Genomic DNA, 21,800 nt, shown 5'->3' with positions numbered 1-21,800 from the left:
AAAAAAAAGGAGCAATGAGAGAGAGAGCAAATCGAAGGTAAGGGATATCATACAATCTTCTGTTGCGTATTATCACTTGTAGAATTTATTACCATTGTAATGACCTTGATTGCTAGATACAGCATTTTCTGATTTGAAGGAATTTTTATGCAGGTCCAGTTGTTTGGTTTTATGCCTTGAAACTGTTTATTCTCTTTTGGTAAAGTAAGAAATGAATTCAGTTGGGAAATCTTCCATGTATAGTTTAGGACTTAGGAGTCCTCTGCGGCTGCCCTGTTTCAGCGTGTAGTGCTAGTTAGTTATCTAGTTTTACTCTTAAAAAAATCGTGTTATGGTCATAATAAGGGTACCTAAACAATTTGGATAATGGACTAAACTTAGGCAGAAGTTATTTCTTCTAACAATCGGCTCCCATCCCACCTACATATTTTCATAAATTTTTAGCCCTGTTGAAGCAAAATAGAAAAAGGGGTACAATTGGTGCAAGGAAACGATGGCTTCAACCACAAAAATGTTTTTCATTATTTTATTTTGACTCTTTGGCAATTAAAACAAATTTGTCCAAATAAAATCCGAACCATCAAAGAGAGAAAAAGATTACATAAAAAAAAGAAAATGCATCATCAGCCTTTGAGCTTTGCTCTAAGATACATAGAGCTCCCACATTGTTACCAGGAATAGCAACAAATGAGAAGTGCTAAGTAGCACAGCCATGCATACTAGAAACTCCCCAAGTTTCAACCATTTGCTTTTCAATGTGCTGATATAACCTTCTCTGCAGCTCTTGCAGTCGTAGCATAAGATGTCGCTGTCGTTTCTCCATGAATCGCAGTCTTCATTGTTATATGAAAAAGATTGCGTTACCAGTCTATCATCCTTTTTCCAAAAGGTGGCATTCACGTACTGCATTTGGCAGACTGTGGGTGGTTTGCAACATCCGGACTTAAATATGACACATATAATCAATCAAGTACAAATCAGAAGGTGTCAGCTTAAGTGAATTGGTAAGAATCGGTTTTATATGTAAAATGATGGTTTACCTCTATCGATGATAACTTCTTCATACTGAAATCATATGATTTGAGGTCCACTGATGTCGTGGCCAAATCTTCGCAAACGCCAGTGTCGTAAATGCATTGTTTGATGTTGCTCCAAAGACTGTTGTCACGGATTTTCATCTGGAACCACGATGGCGTAGCAGGAATCCTTCTGCCTTCCATGTTATTTGCACCCAGAAGTGCAATGCCGACTATAAGCATCACTAACAATGGCACCATAACCACAAGGATTCCCACCATGGGGCTTAACCGAGTTCTCAAGAAGAGAGCAGCATTGCAAATCAAGAAGACAAAGATCAAACCAATGCTAATTCCAATCTGCAAACTAGGCAACTTGAAGAGCCATTCGCAGTCATAGCTTTTCATGTATAGCAGCCAGGTGACGGAGGCAAGGATTGGAAGAGAAAGAACAAAAGAGACCACCGATAACATACCTGAAACTTGTTCCATTTGAAAAAATTTCTCCGGTATAATATGTTTCTTCACGTCCTGAGCTTGTTTAGGTTTGTTCTCTTCAATCACTGTCACTGCTACAGCATCTGCTACATTGGCATTATCCGCCATTATATCAACGAAGAACAAGACTTGAAAGGAATAATAGAGACCTTGCTCAAATGTTTCACACTAGTTCTGTTCAGTGAATGCCAAAGTATATAGGCCACCCCAGCTACTTTGTTAATTTTAATACTTTTTTTTTTTGGGGATAAATCGTCTCATGTTTTTACCAAGTCTGATCGTTAAGGTACTTGGCGTACGGATATAGTTGGCGAGAAAATAGAAGGAACAGAGTAATGGTAGGAATCTGTTTTCTTTGAAATTAACTCTTAGCAATTGGTATACTTTGATGCAACTTACGCGGTGAAAGACTTAGTTGCCAAGCTCATTCAGATTTACCTTACAAATGACTTGTCTTAAATTAGTTTTATCTACTAAAAAAAGTAATTTTAGCCCTAAATTCTTTTAATAAAAGCACTCACGTGGTAAAATGAAAATCATACATATATATCTATATATATATATATATATATATATATATATATATATATATATATATATATTATTTACTTACGTTAACNTATATATATATATATAAAGTCATTTTTATCCTTACTAAAAGTCTTTTGAATTAATGTTAAGTAGACTCACTTAACATTAAAATTAAAAGTATACTTTGCTGTTATACTATGGTCAAATTTGCCACACTGAAATATTCCACCAACATATGAAATTTTAAGATAATAAATAAATTATTTAATTGGATACTTCGCATATACTTTTTGTAAATAAAAACCAATTGTTCAAGCAATTTGACAATTAATTAATATTGCTTGTTATTGATAGTTTAAGCGTGAATTATTTTCAGAGTAATATTAATCCCTTAACGAATAAACACTATTAATTCTATTAATGTAATTCCGTAATTACTACTGTAAACTGTTCTTGATAAATAACATTTCATCTTACACTATATATTAAAAAGTTATTTTTTATGATCTCGTACACTCCCATTATCTCATTCTCGTTTTAAGAGTTTTAATTATTGAAATATCTTTTTCATCACATTTTTTATTAAAAATAAAATTTTTTAATGGTAAAAAAATTAATTTGATGAATTTAAAATATGAAAAATTTTTATTAAAAAGATACATGTATTTATCAGTTAATAAATTAAAATTTTCATTATAAAATTTGATGAATTTATTTCATTCAAATTCATTTCAATTGAAATTAAAATTTACATAACAAAATGTATCATACATAACTATAATTTCACAATTCAAATATTATAAGAAAAATTAAAGTTGAATATTATCAACAGTTAATAGAATTAACATTTGAACATTTTATTTAATGGTAAGTGTATATAATTTTTTAATAATGAAAAAAAAGTTAATGCATTGATTTACGTACTTGTCGTGTTTAATGGTTAATTACTACTAATTTACCTAGGATCTGAGTGTTCGATGACGTGGTGTATTCTTATTAGTCGTAGGACGAACCGGAGAGAATTTGCTGGTCATTCATTTTTTATATGCCTATTTTAAAGTCTCCTGTCAAGAAAACATTACCACTTTGCTTCTTTGTTCTTTGATCGGATCAGTCATGGCGGACGAGGTAATCTTCCATTTCCTCTTTAATTTTTCTCCTCCTTCTATTTGTCAAGAAACCGCCGGCAATGAAAAGAAATTGAAACGTGTTCCTTTTAGATATCAAAATTTCGATAGTGATTCGCTCATTTGATCTCAAATCTATTTATTGTTTTCTTATTTGTTTAATATCGGTCGATTGTTTTCTAGGGTTTTTAGTTTTGAATATGGATATTATTCTTCTGTTGGTTTTTTTTATTTAATTGTGAATGAGGGGCTCATAAATTAAATTGCGTTTAAATGATTGACGGAAAGGGGAATATCAATTTTCAAAGTCCTTTGATGAGAAGAATCTATGAAATTTATTGCTTTAGGGAAGAAAATTGAGTCTTTTTCATGTGAAATGGGATTTATTTTCTCAGCTGAATGCTTTAGAAATTTAGTACCTTGAATTTGGAGTTGTTTAAGTCAGGAGTCAACCCTCATTGGTTAGAATTGCATTAGGCTCCAATCCAGGTCCCATGAAGAATTTCATGTATGGCAGTAGAAGGTTGTACCATGACGCATTATTTTAGGACATAAGTGATAGTAGTTTTACTCTGAGATCTGTTATCCCAGCAAATTTTTCTCTTAGTTTGAAACTAGGATATAATTTGACATGTAACCTTAATCATCGTTACTTGTAACATACAAAAGCTTGTCTCTTGCAACCCCTTTTCGCCTTTATTCTATGAAGGATAAGGTAGAGTGAGAGTATATTATTCAAGCCAAAGCATTATGTTTCTTTATATATATTACATATATAACAATTATAAAAGAAAATGTTTCATAAATGATTTATGTGGAGGAGATAACTAACGAAGGCATTGGAGAGATTATAATTTTACTTATATATAGGCAACAGGTGGTGACATCAAAAGTCATCCTATACTAAGTGTTGTTCCACTAGAAGCATAAATTCTGAAGTACTTGAAGAATATTAGATTACAATAGTGGACTCTATGTCAGTGAAAGTATTATTTGAAGTGAAACTAGGATATTTTAAAGCAAAAGGTCAAGTTCAAGCATATAGCTTTTTTAATTTTAATTTGTTTCTTGATTTCTTTTCCATAATGACCTTGAATGTATTGAAGAAAGATCTTTGAATAATTTAATGAAGTTACTTTCATGTATTTCTTGGAACATCTATGTTTTAAGGAAGTTGTGATGTCGGACAGCTTTCTTGTTCAAAGGTTGTTCTGGTATTGTGAACCATGTCTCTGAACGTTAGTTGATGGTTAGGGGGAAAACTTGACAGATGCTTCAGTGTGGATTAAGTTAGAGTTTCATAAATGACTATTCTTGGGTTTAAAAAGATTAATCTGGGACTGGTTATGAATAGAGGTGGCAAACAAGGGGGTTTGGGTTCAGGTCATCTCGAGTTTGGGCTGTTTCGTGTTTGGATTGTTTCAGGATCGGGTTGTTCCAAGTTTGAGTTAGTTTTTAACCATTTTAGATATTATGTAAGATGTAACCATTTCAACATCATTTTTGGGTTCAGATCATTTTAGGTTCTGTTTTTTTGGGTTCAAGTAATTTTAGATTCATGTTTCTTGGGTTTGGGTCTCTGACTTTTTTGCCAATTCGGGTTTGGGCTTTTTCAGCTGGGTTTTGGGGTTCGGGCTGGTTTTACCACCCCTAGTTGTAAATCTGAAATAATGTTGGAAAATAATAAGAAGAAATCATCTAGGTTTTGGCCTAAGGAATCACACCAAAGGTTGATTTTATTAGACAACCACAAGAGAATTGATTATGTATATAATCCTAGCATTCGTGGTCCAATAAGAACTAGCTCTCCGAGTGCAATTAGGACTTTGAAAGATACTTAAGACTCCAATTAGGAAATGAACCAATTAAGAAACTAACAAGCTGATTTAAAATTATGGTACCTAAACTACAAATAAAACCCAATAACATTAGGGAAAGCCCAAAATAAGACTCTTAGACATGTAAATCTGTAATTTCCAGCAAACTAGAAAATTATTAAAATTTCCTTCCTACTTAAAATGCCAGAAAACAGGATGAAATAAGAACCTGTGACTTTATCATAGATAAACATAAAGCTAAGAATCAAAAGCAAATGATAAAGTCTACTCAAGCGCCCAACTAAGCTCTCATCATTGGATATGTACCAAGTTTAATGCTTGGGAATATAAGCAGCCTTAAGACTCTTAAACATTTTTGGATGCTGCTGCCATTATGCTCCATCAATTTGTTTGTGAACTATGACTCCGAAGACACTTCTATTCTGAAGTAAGAATATTCAGATACCCTTTATGTGGCATTTGGTAGTTGCAACGACTTTTCTTGTCTGTTTCTCATGAAGCCTGTTGGCTGCTGCAAATGCTTTATACATATTCATGCCAGTTGGCTTCTAAAGTTATGAATGTGTATATTTATTCTACTGTATAGTTTCTTTGAATTATTAATGTATAACCCCTGCAAAATGATTTCAGATTGATCACTTTTGCTTTTGTAAATGATTCTGGACTGTCATGGTTGAAAATTTTCATCTTGAACTGATAAGCAACAAATTCACACCAAGTAACGATCTATTAGTTCTCACATTTCTTCCATACTATCTTCTTTCTTGTATAGTCCCAGATTGAACTGAAAACAGCCCCGGCTGACTTTCGCTTCCCCACAACAAATCAAACTAGACACTGTTTCACCCGCTACATTGAGTTCCACAGGTACATTGCTTGTTAATTTTCAATTTTTGCTTCTTAGGAAACTATCAAATGTATTTTGTTTTTATTTTCTAATCTTAAAAACAACTACAGGTGCTTGGCTGCAAAGGGTGAAGAGTCTAATGAATGTGAAAGATTTGCCAAATACTATCGTTCTCTTTGTCCTGGTGAATGGGTGAGTATAATTAGTTTTTTATATTATCATAAGTATTGAGAGTTTGCCTTGTTGCAATGGAATATGTGCTGTATATGACATATAACCTTTTTATCTTGTGCTTGATTTTTGCCTTCTAGTACCAAGTTTTGTCGTACACAAGTTTAAGTATGCCTTATAAATGTTGTAGCATCATTGATAAAGCTTGTGACATAATCTCTGGTTTTAGATAACAACTGATGTATACATATCATAATACTTGTGAATAAGGAAATACATTATCCTGACATTCAAGGGCACAAATAAATTACAGGTGCTTCTTTTTCACACCAAGTGCTCTATATTGTGTTTATGTTGAGAATTTTAGCTTTTTGCACCTGTGTTTTTCCCTACTGATCAGCAGAACTAATGTATCATATTAGTATACCATAATACTTAATGTACTATATGACATGTTGACAGGATCATGATTGATCTTGCTGATGAAACTTTAAAAAATCTATTTGGACATGTTATTAATTTATGGACAGTTTCATAAAGGCTGTCAAGATATTTGATGGATGATCTAGCTTTGAGTTAAATGGTATATAGCAAAAAATTATGTTTATGACCTGGTATGAAATATTTTATCCTAGAGTAAATCTTCATTGAAGGACTTTTGTACTTATAAATATTCCTATTCTAGTGTTGTTAGATGTGGAGACAGATAAGGTGATGAAACTAATATGCGACTTATGTGGACTGAGTTTAGGTTTATGATCTTTTGAGTTGTTAGTTACTACTACTTTAATTCACCATGGTACAGTGGAAGGCTGGTGACTGTTTTGTTAATTCTTGAGATTTTATTTAATGTAGTACTGATTGTCTTTTTAATTTTAATGCTGTAATGTATTAATTTGTGCTCTCTGCTATTGGTGGGCTGGTTGATCAATGAATAACAGAATAATCATCCTGGTCTTCACTGTTTACATTCTACCCATTCTAAAATATTTCAATAATTTTCTCTAGTGCTTGTAGCAGCAGATATTTATAAAGAAAACAGAGGATGAATAAGTTCTCCCATTGTATTTAACTTGTGTTTTCCGTTTTAACAATATTGAATGCTGCCCAAATTACTGCAGGTTGAGAGGTGGAATGAGCAGAGGGAGAATGGTACTTTCCCAGGTCCTCTGTGATTGCACATTGGAAATTGGGTGACTCTTCTCTGGCATGGAGAGTTCATATTGCTCTCTTGATATTGTCTTTAGCTAGTTTCTATGGTTATCCTTGAATTAATAAGCTACAAATGGAGATTTTGTTGAATTTATTGAGCATTGATTCATTATGGTGGACAAGTTGGTAAATAACTGGAATGTATCCTGATGGTTTTCTGATGTTTTAGTTCGCGATCATGCTTTTTATGATACTATTTCATCTTCACTGACCGTTTAGTGGTGTGGTGCGTTCACTGTTTGTAAGCAGCAAAGTCGGGTGCAACCAAGCCAAGTCAAGCGTAAGCGCCCTTTATCAAAGTGCTCATCAAGTTTAAGCTTTCATTGTTCTTCTAATCAAACTTAAATTTATGCTTGACCTTGTTTATTTAAATGCTAATTGAGGTCGAGATCACGCTGTTTTAAATAAATACGCTAAACACAATAGACAATGTTTAATATTACCCAAGTATACGCGACAACTTACTTTTCGAGTTTCAAATGGGAGTTGATTTTTTTTTCTTAACACGATAGGCAATGTTGTTAGAATGAAATTTGTTCCTTCACGTATCTTAATTTAAAATGTTTCTATAACTCAAATCTGCATAGACTTATCTAAAAGTATATTTTTTACGATTTTTTACATGTTGAGTTTGGTGTCAAAAAGGCTAAAACTTCTCATATTGTCGAAATCCCAATTCGTTTTCATCCTAAAAGGATGGAGTCCGGTTATAGAGCTAATGCATTTAAACAAATGTGCCAAGTGAGTGAGAAGGCCCTTACACCTTTCTCACAACTCATATCCTAAATGCACAACATTGATTAAAAACAATAAGTAAATGAAAGTAAAATATCATAATCAAGATATAAAAAAATGACTAAATACAATGTTTTTTAAACTTAAGAGAAATAGAGTTAATTATTGAATTAAGTTAAATTAATTAAGTTTTAAGATAAACATGATCAATTTCTGATTCAACTCTTGAAATCTATAATGAAGTCATAAATTGCAATTTCAAGAACTCGATCGCTCGACATAAATAGGAGTCAAAGTCAATGTTTTTTTATATCAAGTGTAATTGGCCACTTGATCGAATTTATTCTTTATAACTAGATTTTAAAATTTATTTAAATTAATTAAAAAGAATAAGTTTTGGGAGTCATTTATATGTAGAGAAAGTATTAGCACCCTACAATGCTCGTTTTAAAAACGATACTAATTAATCATGTGTTATTCTATTTTAAGCTTGATAAATAGTTATTGATTTCATATTACTTTTATTTACTTTAATTTTTTTAAAAATAAATGAAAATTCTTAATATTGAAAAATTTTCTAAATTCTCTAACACTTTTAGTAGAGTTATAAAAATTTTCTATTTTCAATTTTATTTAAATTCCTTTCTTGGTTGGTTTTCATTTACGTACATAATTAAAATAAAATGTATACGATGCAATTTTCAAATTGTTCTCAATCTTATTTACTAAGGACATATCCTTTCAAATCAATCACATGTCCTGTTGACTAGAACCTTATCCAAAAACAAAGTCACGGTGTTTCGCTAAATGTTTTGATTTCTAAAATACAGTTGAGATTAAGATACATTTAACAATTTAATTTCAACATGAATTTTAATAATCACTTGAGTGTGTGACTCAGAACGAGTCCAATGTTTTATGTATGTGGGGGTGGTGTGGGGGGTGTGGAATGGTAATAAATAATGGTTTGGAGGAAGTCTAGGTGATGATTGTACAATTCAACAGACTTGAATCCTTGAACCCGATTTCTAAGGCAGGTAAACACATGGTGATACATGATAATTATAGTCAACACGCAATGGAAGCTTTCAACTCAATCAAGGTTTAATCTCAAATTATTGGTCAAATTATGCAATTAGTTCTTGTATTTTATTAAAATAATGAATTTAATTTTTATATAATAATTTGTAAAAATTAAATTTTAATATTTTTCAAAATTGATAATATCAGTAATCCAATGTATTAAATATTTTTTATTATCTATACTAACATGACATTTGATTTTTTGACGTGATATTTTTATTAATGTAATATTAAATTTGATAACATGATAATAATGATGTGATATTTTATGAATAATGTAATAATAGTATTGATGTAACGTGATTAAGTACTAACATGCATTATATAAATATGGACATCAAATTATTTAGTGTGAGTTCAATACATGGATTAATTGTATAATTACTCCAAATTATTAGGGAGGTGGTTTTACAAATCTGCTTCATTATACATTAATCACCATTCTTAACGAACAATTTATTAGATTTATCAAAATTCAACATCCTATCACTTGATGGGGTGGTATGTGTATATATATATATATATATATATACAAATGTCGGACCATGTGGTCTTTGACTATTTCTAGGTGTTGCTACCCCAACCTTAGGTTAGTAATTTGTCTTGTAATTCAAAAATTTTAATCCCATTGTTTAAATTAAATTGAGTGTAATGTAATACGGCATCATGTTCCTGTCCGATGTCGGTGGCGCGCATTATTGGGATGTTCTTAAATCGCTAGTCTTCCAAAAGGAAACCCCATACAATAAATAACTATAAACAGTTCTCCTTGCCTTGCAAATGTAGCATGTGTACTTGGTGGCCTGATTTTGAAAACGCGTATCAATTTCAAAGAAAATTTAATGTGAGGTGAATCATATCATTTTTTTTATTTTAATAACGTAAGATTTGTTTTACATATGAGTATTTAACTTAATAATAAATATATGTATAATTTTTTTTTCTTCATAATGTTGAGTTAGAGTCCCACTTTCCTCAAAATTGTACTTACAAAGAAAAAAGGGGAATTGCTCCAAGCATGTGCAAACACAGCAGAATTTCACATTTTAGTGTTTTATTATGTTTTAACATATCTAGTTAACAAGATTAATAACACAAAAGGTTTTAATTTCAAACGACTCCGACTCTTTTAGTTATGTTCTTTTTTAATTTCTTTTGCACTAGTTTGAATTTCAAAGAGCACTTGTACGTCCACATTCTTAAACTTAAAATCTATAATAGTACAGTTTTACATGATTATTAATTAATAAAAATAATTTACATTGAAATCTTTTAACTAACAATTAAGATAAATAGTAATAATAATAGTGTATAGGTTCTATGTAATTTCTAATCACCTTATACATTTTTGAACACTTGTGTTAACGTAATAAAATGACAGTATAAGATGTCAATTTTGCAAAAAAATGACAATGCTTTACGTCAATTGAAATTCACAAATAAGATTTATGTCCCAGTTAATTTATATATTTATAATTTATTCACTTTATATATTGTTGTTTTCTCTTGCCTATTCATTTTTTTGTAAAATAAAAAAAATATCGAGCAAAAAAAAAATTGAAATCTAATTTATTAAGATGTTATTGTAACGGGAGTTATTTCGTGAATATAACCAAAGTTCCTTAACATAAGAAATCAAAGAATTTTTTTTTTATGAAAATAAACACGTGTCTTTTTAGCACGCCACCTATTACTACCTTGTTAGAAATGTCATGAAATCTAGCTACGCTTGAAATGTAAAACCATGGAACCACAAGGCAAAAAGGATTGCAATCTTTTAGACAATTTAGTGTTTTGCAAGAATTTCAACTAGTTTTCACTTCAATTCACACACACGTAAAAGTTATAAATATAACAAAACAATTTGTTCAACATGTCAATGTTTGTTAACTAGCTTTTTCTTATTAATATTTTCTGTTGTATTGTAGTATACGACAATATATTTGAAATTAACATCTACAAGAAATTATTAGTAAGTCTCAAAATAAAGCTAATTGGCTTTTTAAAGTCCGAATTCAGTCCTTGCTGATTAAAATTTCAACATGTCAATTGCAATTTCTCTTCTAGGAGGAAAACGCGTGCAAGGTACGAGTAGGAGGGCGACTCGATCAAACACCGTCGGCATCGGTAGGCTGCATCAGAGTGACGCGTGGTTTGGTTGCGTGTAGGTAATTTGACTTGCGGTGCAGCGTATCACTTCTCATTGTGAAAATTAGACAACACAAAGACGTAAGGCTGATGAACAAGGCCGGCTTAGCTTTAACGGCTGCTGTTGGGAAATGCTATCGTCCTTTATAGCTGTAAAATAATAGGGTGACAGACTTTGACCAAACCATCCCCAGTAAACACAAACGATTAGACTCTGTGTCAGTGGAGCTATGGGGCGACCCATTAACCATGGTTGGTTAATTAGTTCTTCAATTTATTTTTGTCATCTTTTTTAAGCCCAAAATTGTCAAATGTGCTGTTGCATCTGTGAAATAATTTTTTTAAAAAATAAATTAATACTATCAAAATATTTATTTAAAACGGCTATAATTGCTTGGTTTGTAAAATTTTGAGGCAATGGAGGTTTCAGAACTAATAAGGACAAACCAAAAGCAAAAAATTGTCTACCATCATATTTTCTTATACTTTAAGTTTTAAAAATTGAAAAATGAAATATATATAATTTTTTGGTGTATATATATATATATATATATGTATATTACTTTTTCATATTTCTTTGTGAACTAGAATAGATTATCAATTGAATTGATATGAGGTGACTTGCGATATTAAGTTTAACAATGGTATTAATAATTAGTATAAATATAGTAAGAAAACAATTTGAAATTTAAATTCGCATAATTAGGATTAAAAGACTACTAATTTGCTTTTCACTCGTTGAATGGAAAAAAAGAAGATGTTTTGTTATTTTGTTATCTTAATTCTCAACCCATAAATTAGATTTTGACTGAAATGGAAAGCATAAATTACAATAAATAAACTTGCACAAGGAAATAAATATGAGAAAAGAAACTACATATGTATTTATGAAGTTCTTAATTAGAAAGATTTGTCATAATATGGTTTTATTTATATACTTTTATCATATAAATAAAAAAGGAGAATAAATATCTACATCAAGCATCGGCGTACGCGTTTCAGTCCAGAAATCAGAAAATGCAATGCCATTAATAAGTTTTTTAAAAAAACAATTTTCTACTGCAATATATTTAAAACAATATTCTATATTTTGCCCACAACAATCTTCACTAGTTAGTTAATATATTTAAAACTAAATCATATCCATTTGGCTACGTGCAAAAAAATCCAAATCAGGTCACATCCCCCACTTGCCAGCATTTAGAAAACGTGTACAGCGCGTGTCAATAATTTGCCAGTAACCTCCCGGTCTCCACACACAACTTTCTTTGTAACTTCTTCAATTTGTTTTCCCTTTCAAATTCGAATTCCTTCTCCTCATATTTAAACCCCCTCCGGACACTGCTTTCTCTCCAATTTCACTTTCCTCTTTTAACGTCTTTCTCTCTCCAAATTTTCTCCTCATCCAAAACCAAAAAAAAAGAAAAAAAAAACAGAGAACCAACCAAAAGTCTGAAACCATGACCTTCCGCTTGAGCAACAATCTAGTTGGAATTCTCAACTTGGTAACATTCATCCTCTCGATCCCTATCCTCGGCACCGGCATCTGGCTGAGCCGAGAAGGCGTAACGGAATGCGAGCGGTTTTTAGACAAGCCCCTTATCGTAATCGGAGTCTTCCTCATGGTTGTCTCACTCGCGGGACTAATCGGGGCGTGCTGTCGCGTGACGTGGCTACTCTGGCTCTACCTCGTCGTCATGTTCCTCCTCATCGTACTCGGCATCGTCTTCACGATCTTTGCTTTCGCGGTGACGAATAAAGGGGCGGGAGAAGTGTTGTCTGGGAAAGGGTATAAGGAATACCGACTCGGGGATTACTCAAACTGGTTGCAGAAGAGAGTTACTGATCAGAAGAATTGGAATAAGATTAAGAGCTGTTTGGTTGATAGTAAAGTCTGTACTGATTTTCGTGACAAGTATCTTAATGATACTGTCGAGGCGTTTTACAGGGAGCACTTATCTGCCGTTCAGGTATGATTTTTTTTCCCCTCTTTTTTGGTTCTCTGAGATCGGGGCTCTCGTTTTAGTTTTTTCTACTTTGGTTCAAAATTTAATTCATTTTGTCCATAGCGTGGGTTTCTTTCGAGATCCAATTTTAAATTTTGGAAAATTTTGGATCGGGATGTTGTAGAAATTTTGATTTTCATGTATTTGTTGGAGATCGAATTCTTTTTTCATGAACTTTAGGCGAGAGATAATCATAAATGTTTTTCTTGCGACTCTTAAGTGATAACTGTCAATATTAATGACGAGATTTGAAATCTTTTAGTCCTTTGTTTAGAAACGAACTTGCGAATTTCAAAGATGTTTAGTCTTATAATTTTGCTTTAGTCAAAGAAAAGTAATTGACTGTTTGGTTGTTTTATGAAACTTTATGCATAAAGGGGGTCTGGTATCAATTCTTTTTTTTTTTAAAGTTAATTCTATCCTTTTATAAAGTTTTGAGGGTAATCTATAACTTTATGTTAATTTCAACTTTATGATAAAAAGGGTTCTCCACTTTTCTTGTGGAACATTTTAACGTATAGATTCTACTTTGTAAGATTACCATAGCTTTCTAAGTTTCTATTTCTCTAGGAATAGGATTTTTCACCTGTTACTTATTAAAGAGAGCGATCATCACCAATCTGAATGAATTAGATATGGGTTTGTCACAATTTTAACGAATATGATTCTGTTGTGCTCATGTTTTGACTCCTATACATGGACTGTATTTTGTTCTTGTTGTTGTAGCCACTTTGGTGCTATTTCCTTGGCCCGTGTTCTAATCTGTTTATGTAATTGCAGTCTGGTTGCTGTAAGCCTTCAAACGACTGTCAATTCACCTATGTTGGGCCAACTAACTGGACTAAAACGAACGGCGACTTCACCAATACTGACTGCAATTTGTGGGATAACAATCTGAATACTTTATGCTTCAATTGCCAGTCATGCAAGGCTGGATTTATAGACAACCTCAAGAGCTCTTGGAAGAAGGTGGCGATTGTCAACATCGTATTCCTTGTCTTCCTCATTGTTGTCTACTCTGTTGGCTGCTGTGCTTTTAGAAACAATAGGAGAGACAATGCTTATCATCAAGGGTGGAAGCCTTGAGGTTGTCTTTGATTTTAGTTTCCCATTTTGGACGTCGGCACGGAGGGTTTAGTTTTGTTGGATATGCTTGTATTTTCTGCACTGTACTTTAATGTCTATGTTTGCTTTTGGATCTTTTAGTGTATAGCTTTCTATCAGTGATCTAGTTGTTCTTTGAACATTTTGGATATATATATATGATCGTTTATATGCTTTTTAAAAGCTCCCACTCTCAATTTTATTGTTCTATTAATTCATTTGGTGCCAATGTTGATGATTTCAAGTTCCTGTACAGAAATTTGCTCATAATAATGTTGTAATTTTCCTGTTTTCATTCTCTTGAGTGTTGACAAACAATGGTTGTTGGGCAAGAAGAGCTAGGTCTGTGGGTCACCTAAACAAGAATCCCAAAAGGTGTGGGTTTATGATCTTTATACCTGGCTTATTTCTGCCTTATTTTCCTAGGTTTCATGAACCTGAAATCCAAGGACTTGAAGCAAATGAAAATATCTGGGCAAAGATGGTTGTTGGTCATTGGATATTTGATATTTGATAGGAAGTAGGAACCCAAGGTAATGTATTAGAATGACTTTTCAATCTGGGTAAGGTTATGTGGGGTCTTTGATAGTGGGTAGGACTAGTTAATGCAATGGTCCCTGCGTGTTCTAAATCAAAATGATGCTTGTCTCATTAAAGGACAGAAAAACTTTATACTTTTGGACATTTCTTTGAGTGGGAATCATAGATACAAAATGTAAACGAGTGGTTTGAGTGCTGTTGAGAAAGATATTCCTGGATAAAGTGATGACTGATGCCATGTTGCGCGTGGATTAGTGTTTCAATGGCTTAAAGATCGGTAGATGAAAAGTTGCTCTCATTTTACTCAAATCTTTTTGGGGAATGTGATCCTTTTCTTAGTTTCTTTCATATGATTCGAGGATTAAATAATTGTATTTACATTGACGCACCAGAGGTCCAAGTTTTGGGCCTCACGAATATAAGTACATCGTCATCAAAAATTGAAAGTGAGCTACATGGTTACTTGGGCCTCAAACAAATGTGAATCTATCATCATCATCATAAATTGAAAGTGAACTACGTGCATACTCTACTTCACTTGGATATCTCCCAACATCCTGCACATTTGGCTCCAGAACTTCATATATCATCTCCTTAATCTCAAAGTCTCCACAAACTTCATACATTTTCTCAAACATCCTCGGACTTACCATTTAATTGTTTGACCTTAGAGTTAGTGTAGTCCTTAGGATATGGCTTAGCAATTCCATTGATTGGATATAGTAGTTTGAGGTCAAATTTCAAAAAATTCATGTTCATGTTCTTCTGATCAAAGCAGCTTCAAGAGCTCTTCTTTAGTAGTGGTTGATAAAATTATTATAATAGAGTTGCCATTGACAGAGGGGTTAGTTGTATTTGGATTTGTGATAGTTACTACATCAACTGTGCTTTCTTCATTTCCTCCATTGTTGTTCGTGTTGTTGCTTCCATTAGTTTTGTTGCTGCTACTGTTAGGTTGCCTGGGTTGAGCCTGAGAGGTTGTAGCGGTTGAGGATACAGGTTGGACAATTGTTTCCATCATTTGTGAATTGTAGTCTTCCAACACTTGCATCATTTCTTGGGAAGCTTAGAGTAACTTCATCATGTCCTGGATATAGGATGGAATAGGTGAGTCTTGGATACTGGTGGAACCGTCCATGTCTTCCAATAGCACAAAGTTCTCTTTTGTGAGGTTATACTTAAGGCAAGCACTCTTTTCTGGTAGAGTTGTCAAAATGTAAAAAATTCTTTTGATAAAGAGAGAGGTAGTGTTACAATAAGTAAAGTGAGATGCAGTGGAAACGATGGAGAGGAAGACTAGAGCAGCTCTTGAAAGTGTTGAGTGTTTGCGGCAAGATGTGAGGGATACAAATTAGGGAAAAAGAGTGGCGGAGCATGATAGAGAATAAGGTGGAAATGATTGACTAAAAGAAAGAGTATTTTGGAAAGAGTTCAGAGAGAGCTTGAGAGAGTACCTTAGAGAGGGGGATTGTTGAATTTCTCATCGTCCTTGATGAATTGCCAAGAGTTTTCTCTATCAAGCAGAAATAATTTGTTGAAGCAGTTTGTGAGAAAGTGTTTATTGGACATCATAGGAGCACGTTTAGAAAGAACCTATTCATCATGGCAAGAATAGGTCCATTATGGAAGAACATGTTTGCTAAGAGAAGAACAGGTCCATTATGGAAGAACACATTCATCATTGGAAAATACGTTGGTCCTTTACATATATGGGGTAGTGGGTAGACGTTTTGGTTTAATAACATAGTGAAATTCAATAACACTTAACAACGTGTGACGTATTTCTTGAGAATGAGAGAAAATGCAAAACACTTGTACTTTAAGGAAAAATTCAAAAGAAACTTCTTAATTACTTCCACATCTAAGTTTCAGGTCAAATTAACTATTTAAAAAATCTTAAAATTGAAAGTAATTTGTGAACTTTATCACTTATTTTGAGTTCTTTCACTTTTGCCTACTTGATAAAGTTGTTTTACTCTTTTTGATAGTTCTCATTACTTTGTGTATAATGATGACCGTAAAACAATTCTTAGAAATAATAAGTTAATAGTCAAAATCATACACTTACTGTATATATAATAAGTTGATAACAAATTGGTTTTGATATCTTCTGTTTGAATGGGAATTACTGGCAAGGGAATCCTGTTCGTTCCACACAAGCTTCAAACAGGACATTCCTAATTAGAGACAAATGCATTATTGTCTTCTTAAATAAATTTTAAACAGTTGTTGGTCATTTATGATTCATCCAAGTATCATCATCCTTAGTTGATTTATCAGACAGAAGAGGTTCTTCTAGATCAATTTTACTAGTCTTCTCAGAGGATTCGTCCATTATGACTTGTACGATTTTTGTCTGATTGTTAAGCGGCTTTGGATCCATCCCTTCTTTGATCTCTTCAACGTCTTTAGCTTTACCCCATAGGACAATATATAAACCAATAATCACAGCAAAAGCGCCAACCAAGCTGAGGTAAACCAAACCAGACGTAAGATATACAACTACGCACAATGTGAACAGCTGCAGCATTAATAATACCTCATAATCGTATGGAGCATAGTCAAAGAAATTGATAAAAAAAAAAGATACTGCTATTAGATGGCATCAGTTTTCATTCTTTCCCTGAAAAGAAGAGATAGTTAGGTACCTTCCAATATATGTCTCCTCATGTTGGAATACAGCAGCAACGATAGTCACAATTACCGTGCATAGGGGATTAAACATTGCAGAAAAGAGTGGACCTGTTCGTGAAATGCACCAGGCTTGAACAAAAAAAGACACCGCCAAAGCAATTCCCTATTTGATGAAAATATTCAAGTCATTAAGATCCTAGGGTCTGAAATGAACATGACTAGAAACGTTAGTAGAGTGTAGAGAAATGAGTGCTGACCGTGAATAAACAGCATGAAAGCTCTAGATATGAATTCAGACTCCAAGCTTCTAGATCTTTCTCTACTAAAAATGCCACTGTTGCTGATTCCAATGTGGCCAAGAAACACATCCAAGAAGATGAATACAAATGATCAGGGCAGCTAGCTGAAATTGGGACCTGTTTCGGAAATTGAAAGAGAATCTAGTGATCTAGTTGTTATACACTTAAAAGTCGATTATAGAAGAATATGTGGGGAAAATACCTGCAAGACCATCCAAAGTGACCAGAAAAAGCTGCTTACAAGTAGAAGTAGACAACCCAGCAACCAATTTTCTCCTCCCGGGCTGAACGAAGACTTAGGTGGTAGTAGTTCTGTGTTTAGTAGCTTTGGGCCTTTGAGCAATGTCATGGATATGGCTCCACCAACACAGATTACTGTTCCCAGTATCTTGGCTAAACTGGTCAAGCTTTGGATATGAACTTTCTCCAGCCTAAAAATCGAGATTGGGAAAATATTAAGAGACCCACAGTTCAAAAGCAGAGGCGAATTCTCAAGCTCCAGCTTTCATACCCTTTTTGAAGTCTAAACAACTATGCAAGGACACCAAAAACATAAATCTACCTAAGCAGAAATATGTAGAGGTCTAGAAATGATCAATGAAGAGACAGATCGAAGTTGTTATTATTGGAACAGGCAGAATCCTTAGTTCAAGTGCAAACTGCCAAGGCTTAAACATTGACAATATTTCTATGATAACAGATCAAAATAAGGCTCTTGGATTAAGAGAATGAAATCATTTAATTTGGCAGAGCATTGTTAAGGCCAAGCTCTCCTGAAACTGGGGGCAATCTAATCTGGAGACGGCATTGAAAAGTGTCATTTTCAGCGTACTGTGTCCAAATGATAGCATTTAAATTAAGTATTTGGTTAGGATTCAACAAGTTTGATGAGGAACTAACTCTACCTATCAAGGACCTATGGAAATGTTCCCCAGTTTTTTTTTTGATAAAATTGTTTTATTTTGCATATCCAGTCCAAAAGATTCTTAAGACCCGGTTGAGTATGCGCATATTACCCAAGAATGGCAGTCATAACAAAGGTGACTGCGGGGATTAGATTAGTCATCGCACTTGCTATTGTTGAAGATGACAAGTAGAGCCCCTCAAAATATGCATTCTGATTGGCCGTAACACTGCAAACAAAATTTAATTGTGAAGAAATCATCAGTAAAGTTCACCAACTTATTCACATAGAAAAGGAAACACATTTTTGAAGCCAGCATTCACCCAAGAAGAGAAGCCAGAAATATCCAAGCAAAGCTCTTCAACCCCAAAGAGCACCTGGACGAATTTTTTCTGCCAACAAAAACATGAAAAATTAGAGAGAGAGAGAGAGAGGCAAAAAATAAAGATATGCACTTACCTCCTTGACGCAAAAGCTATAGGTGCAATGAGCAAGGTTGCTATCCCCTGCCTATAGACTACAAACACCCTGGGGCTCAGCCCCTTGAGGAGAGCAGCTCTTGTAAAAAGAGCAACTCCTGCATAGATGAACTGTAGTCCAATCATGGCCCAAGCAGGCTTGTAATAATCTGTTCTTCCCATACTTGTTGGATCAGCCTGTCTCTGAAAACACTGCTTTTGATACCTTAAAGCTTTAATATATGGACCACCGTGAGCTTGAACACATGCATATAAAGGGGGAGAGTTGGTAGACAAGTTGATAAGTTCTGAGCTGTGACAAACAAAAGTAATTCACTACAGACAAAAGAGACCAAAATAAAGACGAGCATATTGATTAGACAACAATAGCCTGCCAAAAAAAACAAAATGTAACTGATCTGGTGACGCGGCGAGATGAAACGCTTCAAACTCAAAAGGACTAGAATTTTCAAATTTCTCAGCTATGCATTGTCCCCTACAAGAGATGGGATTTTTAACGTGCTGCCGATGTAATCAGGATTGGCACTGGTGAATTATTGAGTTGGAGGTTTGAACCTATTCTGCCAGTGTATGATAGTTAATTGTCTATTGTTTCTTTTTATTTCTTCTTCTGGGTTGGCTTTGTCTTGCATGCAGCATGAGGCTAATATTTTAACATGCACAGGGAAAGAAGGATCTAGAAGGATACACTCAACTGACTAAAATAATCAAACCATATAGCTCGGTCGTTCAGAAATATTTAATTTCAGTTACGGTTCTTTTGTTTATTTATTTTTTATTCGCAAAATTACAATACATATCTAATTTTGAGAAAGAATCATATAATACAGTGACAAATAAACAAAAGTAAAAATCACTCCCAAGTGGACCTAAATAACCGGTTGGCATCCTTTCCTCTCACGAGTGTGGTACATTTGGACTCTAGATTGGCAGCTCTATAGCTAGCATGTGAACATGTTTGAATGGTTAAAGTTATGAAAATTAGTAATCTTCCTAAAGTAAAAGGTTTAATACGGACTGATACATAAGGATCTTTTAGGATACCTTAATTATGATTGAGGACTAAATGATTGTGTATGTTTTCATTGCTTTCATATATAGTTGTTAAATAGAGATACATATTGTATATATTATTTTTAAGTATCGAATATCGAGTATTGTATCATATCGTAAGATACAGTAATAATTTTTTAAAAATTAATTATAAATAATATATATATATATTTAAAATAATTTTTTTAAAAAGTTATATTTATTAATAGGATTGCGAAATATTGCACATAAATTTAGAAGATGATTTCTTTTTAATTTAAAATCTCAACTATTATGAATATATGTATCATGTCTTAAGATTTTAGATCAGGCCAGGTAGCCTAGATAAGCCAAACAGTTCAGTAGGCCAAACACAAAAGTGTAATATGATTTGAACTCTTATTTTTGATTATATATATATATATAAATTTGGATGTAAATTAGATTGAATTTAAATTAGGATTTAATCCATTCAAATTAAATTCCTACGCATTATTTTTATCTTATAAATTCTATTTAAATAAGAGGTTATTAGCTTATAAATAAGCCCTTTATTTAATTTGTAAATACACACTTTCAAATAAGATCTTTTTACTTTATTAATGCTTTTCTCTCATAGTTGTTGTTTTAGGTGATATTTTATAACACATTATCAGCATGATTCTCTAATCTCTCCAGTTTTGGTATCATTGAGTTTTCATTATCATCTCAAAGTTGAAGTTCCAATTCTTTCAAGCTTCAAAAGGATTTCAATGATTAGTCTTTAATTTTTGGTTTTGGCGAGCTAGGTAAGTGACTTGATATTTCTTTGGTATTTTCATCCATAAAAATTAACTTAAATGTGAATTTGTTATCATGTAGTATATATTATATTTTGTCTCTGGATTTATTAAATCAAATATTGAATTTGATATAATGTAGTATGTATCATATTTTATCCTTTGATTTATTAAATTGGATTGAGTATGCAAATATATATAATTATATATGATCTCTTTATTTTGGTATTGGAATATTATTTGCTCAATACATGATTTTTTTGAATTTCAAACGTAATTATACTTAGTATATGTAAATCTTTCTTTTATACTATAAGATTTTGCATAAGACATTTTTGAATTGAACATATGAAATTGGCCTTGTATGGTATCTATTTTAAATTAGTGGAGAATATTATACTTTGGGTAATCTAAAAATACGGTTTGTTTTGGATTTCATGTCTTTTTATGGTTGAGCAAAATAACAAGCCACTAATGAAAAATTATGAACCTCGTACATTCCCTAAAGTGAATGTGACTTCATTTAATAATTATGGTTATGGATGTGAAAAAAGTCATCATAATTATTACAATTGTGGTGGTTACACTAATCACTATTTTAATAATAAGACTATATTTAATCACAAGAAGTGGATGAATATTGAATTGATACAAAAAAAAAAAAACAAAAGTAAACAAAATAAAAGAAATATAGAAAGCGTCTGTAATTGATGTGGTATGAAAGGCACACTTGTCGTATGTTGAAACAACTTGTTGGATTTTATCAAGCATCACTAAAAGCTAAAATAAAAAAATATTGAAACAAATTTTGTTTAAG

At 32.7% G+C, this 21,800-nt stretch overlaps 4 protein-coding genes across 5 annotated transcripts; 2 read left to right on the top strand and 2 right to left on the bottom strand.

Moving 5' to 3' along the window:
- Positions 548 to 1,655, bottom strand: LOC18589071 (tetraspanin-15). The gene is made up of 2 exons (XM_007013891.2): positions 1,041 to 1,655; positions 548 to 942 (listed from the first exon to the last, which is right to left on the bottom strand). Exons 1-2 carry the CDS (start codon positions 1,620 to 1,622, stop codon positions 643 to 645), a joined length of 882 nt encoding a protein of 293 aa, XP_007013953.2. The 5' UTR covers positions 1,623 to 1,655; the 3' UTR covers positions 548 to 642.
- Positions 3,023 to 7,447, top strand: LOC18589072 (cytochrome c oxidase subunit 6b-2). The gene is made up of 4 exons (XM_007013892.2): positions 3,023 to 3,173; positions 5,783 to 5,877; positions 5,968 to 6,049; positions 7,150 to 7,447. Exons 1-4 carry the CDS (start codon positions 3,162 to 3,164, stop codon positions 7,201 to 7,203), a joined length of 243 nt encoding a protein of 80 aa, XP_007013954.1. The 5' UTR covers positions 3,023 to 3,161; the 3' UTR covers positions 7,204 to 7,447.
- Positions 12,540 to 14,499, top strand: LOC18589073 (tetraspanin-8). The gene is made up of 2 exons (XM_007013893.2): positions 12,540 to 13,176; positions 13,993 to 14,499. The coding sequence occupies exons 1-2, from the start codon at positions 12,667 to 12,669 to the stop codon at positions 14,296 to 14,298; spliced, it is 816 nt and encodes a 271-aa protein (XP_007013955.2). The 5' UTR covers positions 12,540 to 12,666; the 3' UTR covers positions 14,299 to 14,499.
- LOC18589074 (WAT1-related protein At4g28040) lies at positions 16,904 to 19,758 on the bottom strand. Of its 2 annotated transcripts, XM_007013894.2 has the most exons (7): positions 19,153 to 19,758; positions 19,017 to 19,085; positions 18,806 to 18,922; positions 17,992 to 18,220; positions 17,748 to 17,906; positions 17,505 to 17,653; positions 16,904 to 17,324 (listed from the first exon to the last, which is right to left on the bottom strand). In XM_007013894.2, the coding sequence occupies exons 1-7, from the start codon at positions 19,332 to 19,334 to the stop codon at positions 17,090 to 17,092; spliced, it is 1,140 nt and encodes a 379-aa protein (XP_007013956.1). In that variant the 5' UTR covers positions 19,335 to 19,758; the 3' UTR covers positions 16,904 to 17,089. The 2 variants fall into 2 exon arrangements, with proteins under 2 accessions (XP_007013956.1, XP_017983318.1); XM_018127829.1 differs by lacking the exon at positions 19,017 to 19,085.

This window comes from Theobroma cacao, chromosome 9, assembly GCF_000208745.1.
Source record: "Theobroma cacao cultivar B97-61/B2 chromosome 9, Criollo_cocoa_genome_V2, whole genome shotgun sequence".
NCBI lineage: Eukaryota > Viridiplantae > Streptophyta > Magnoliopsida > Malvales > Malvaceae > Theobroma > Theobroma cacao.
This window is presented reverse-complemented; position numbering and strand designations above follow the sequence as displayed.

Coding starts and splice junctions, on each gene's coding strand:
- LOC18589072 (XM_007013892.2), top strand. Junction 5,878..5,967: donor CGCTACATTGAGTTCCACAG/GTACATTGCTTG, acceptor AAACAACTACAG/GTGCTTGGCTGCAAAGGGTG. Junction 6,050..7,149: donor CTCTTTGTCCTGGTGAATGG/GTGAGTATAATT, acceptor AAATTACTGCAG/GTTGAGAGGTGGAATGAGCA.
- LOC18589074 (XM_007013894.2), bottom strand. CDS start 19,334: ATGGGAAGAACAGATTATTACAAGCCTGCTTGGGCCATGATTGGACTA. Junction 17,907..17,991: donor CACTTTGGATGGTCTTGCAG/GTATTTTCCCCA, acceptor TTTCCGAAACAG/GTCCCAATTTCAGCTAGCTG. Junction 17,654..17,747: donor TTTCATGCTGTTTATTCACG/GTCAGCACTCAT, acceptor TTCATCAAATAG/GGAATTGCTTTGGCGGTGTC.
- LOC18589071 (XM_007013891.2), bottom strand. CDS start 1,622: ATGGCGGATAATGCCAATGTAGCAGATGCTGTAGCAGTGACAGTGATT. Junction 943..1,040: donor AGAAGTTATCATCGATAGAG/GTAAACCATCAT, acceptor GTCATATTTAAG/TCCGGATGTTGCAAACCACC.
- LOC18589073 (XM_007013893.2), top strand. CDS start 12,667: ATGACCTTCCGCTTGAGCAACAATCTAGTTGGAATTCTCAACTTGGTA. Junction 13,177..13,992: donor AGCACTTATCTGCCGTTCAG/GTATGATTTTTT, acceptor ATGTAATTGCAG/TCTGGTTGCTGTAAGCCTTC.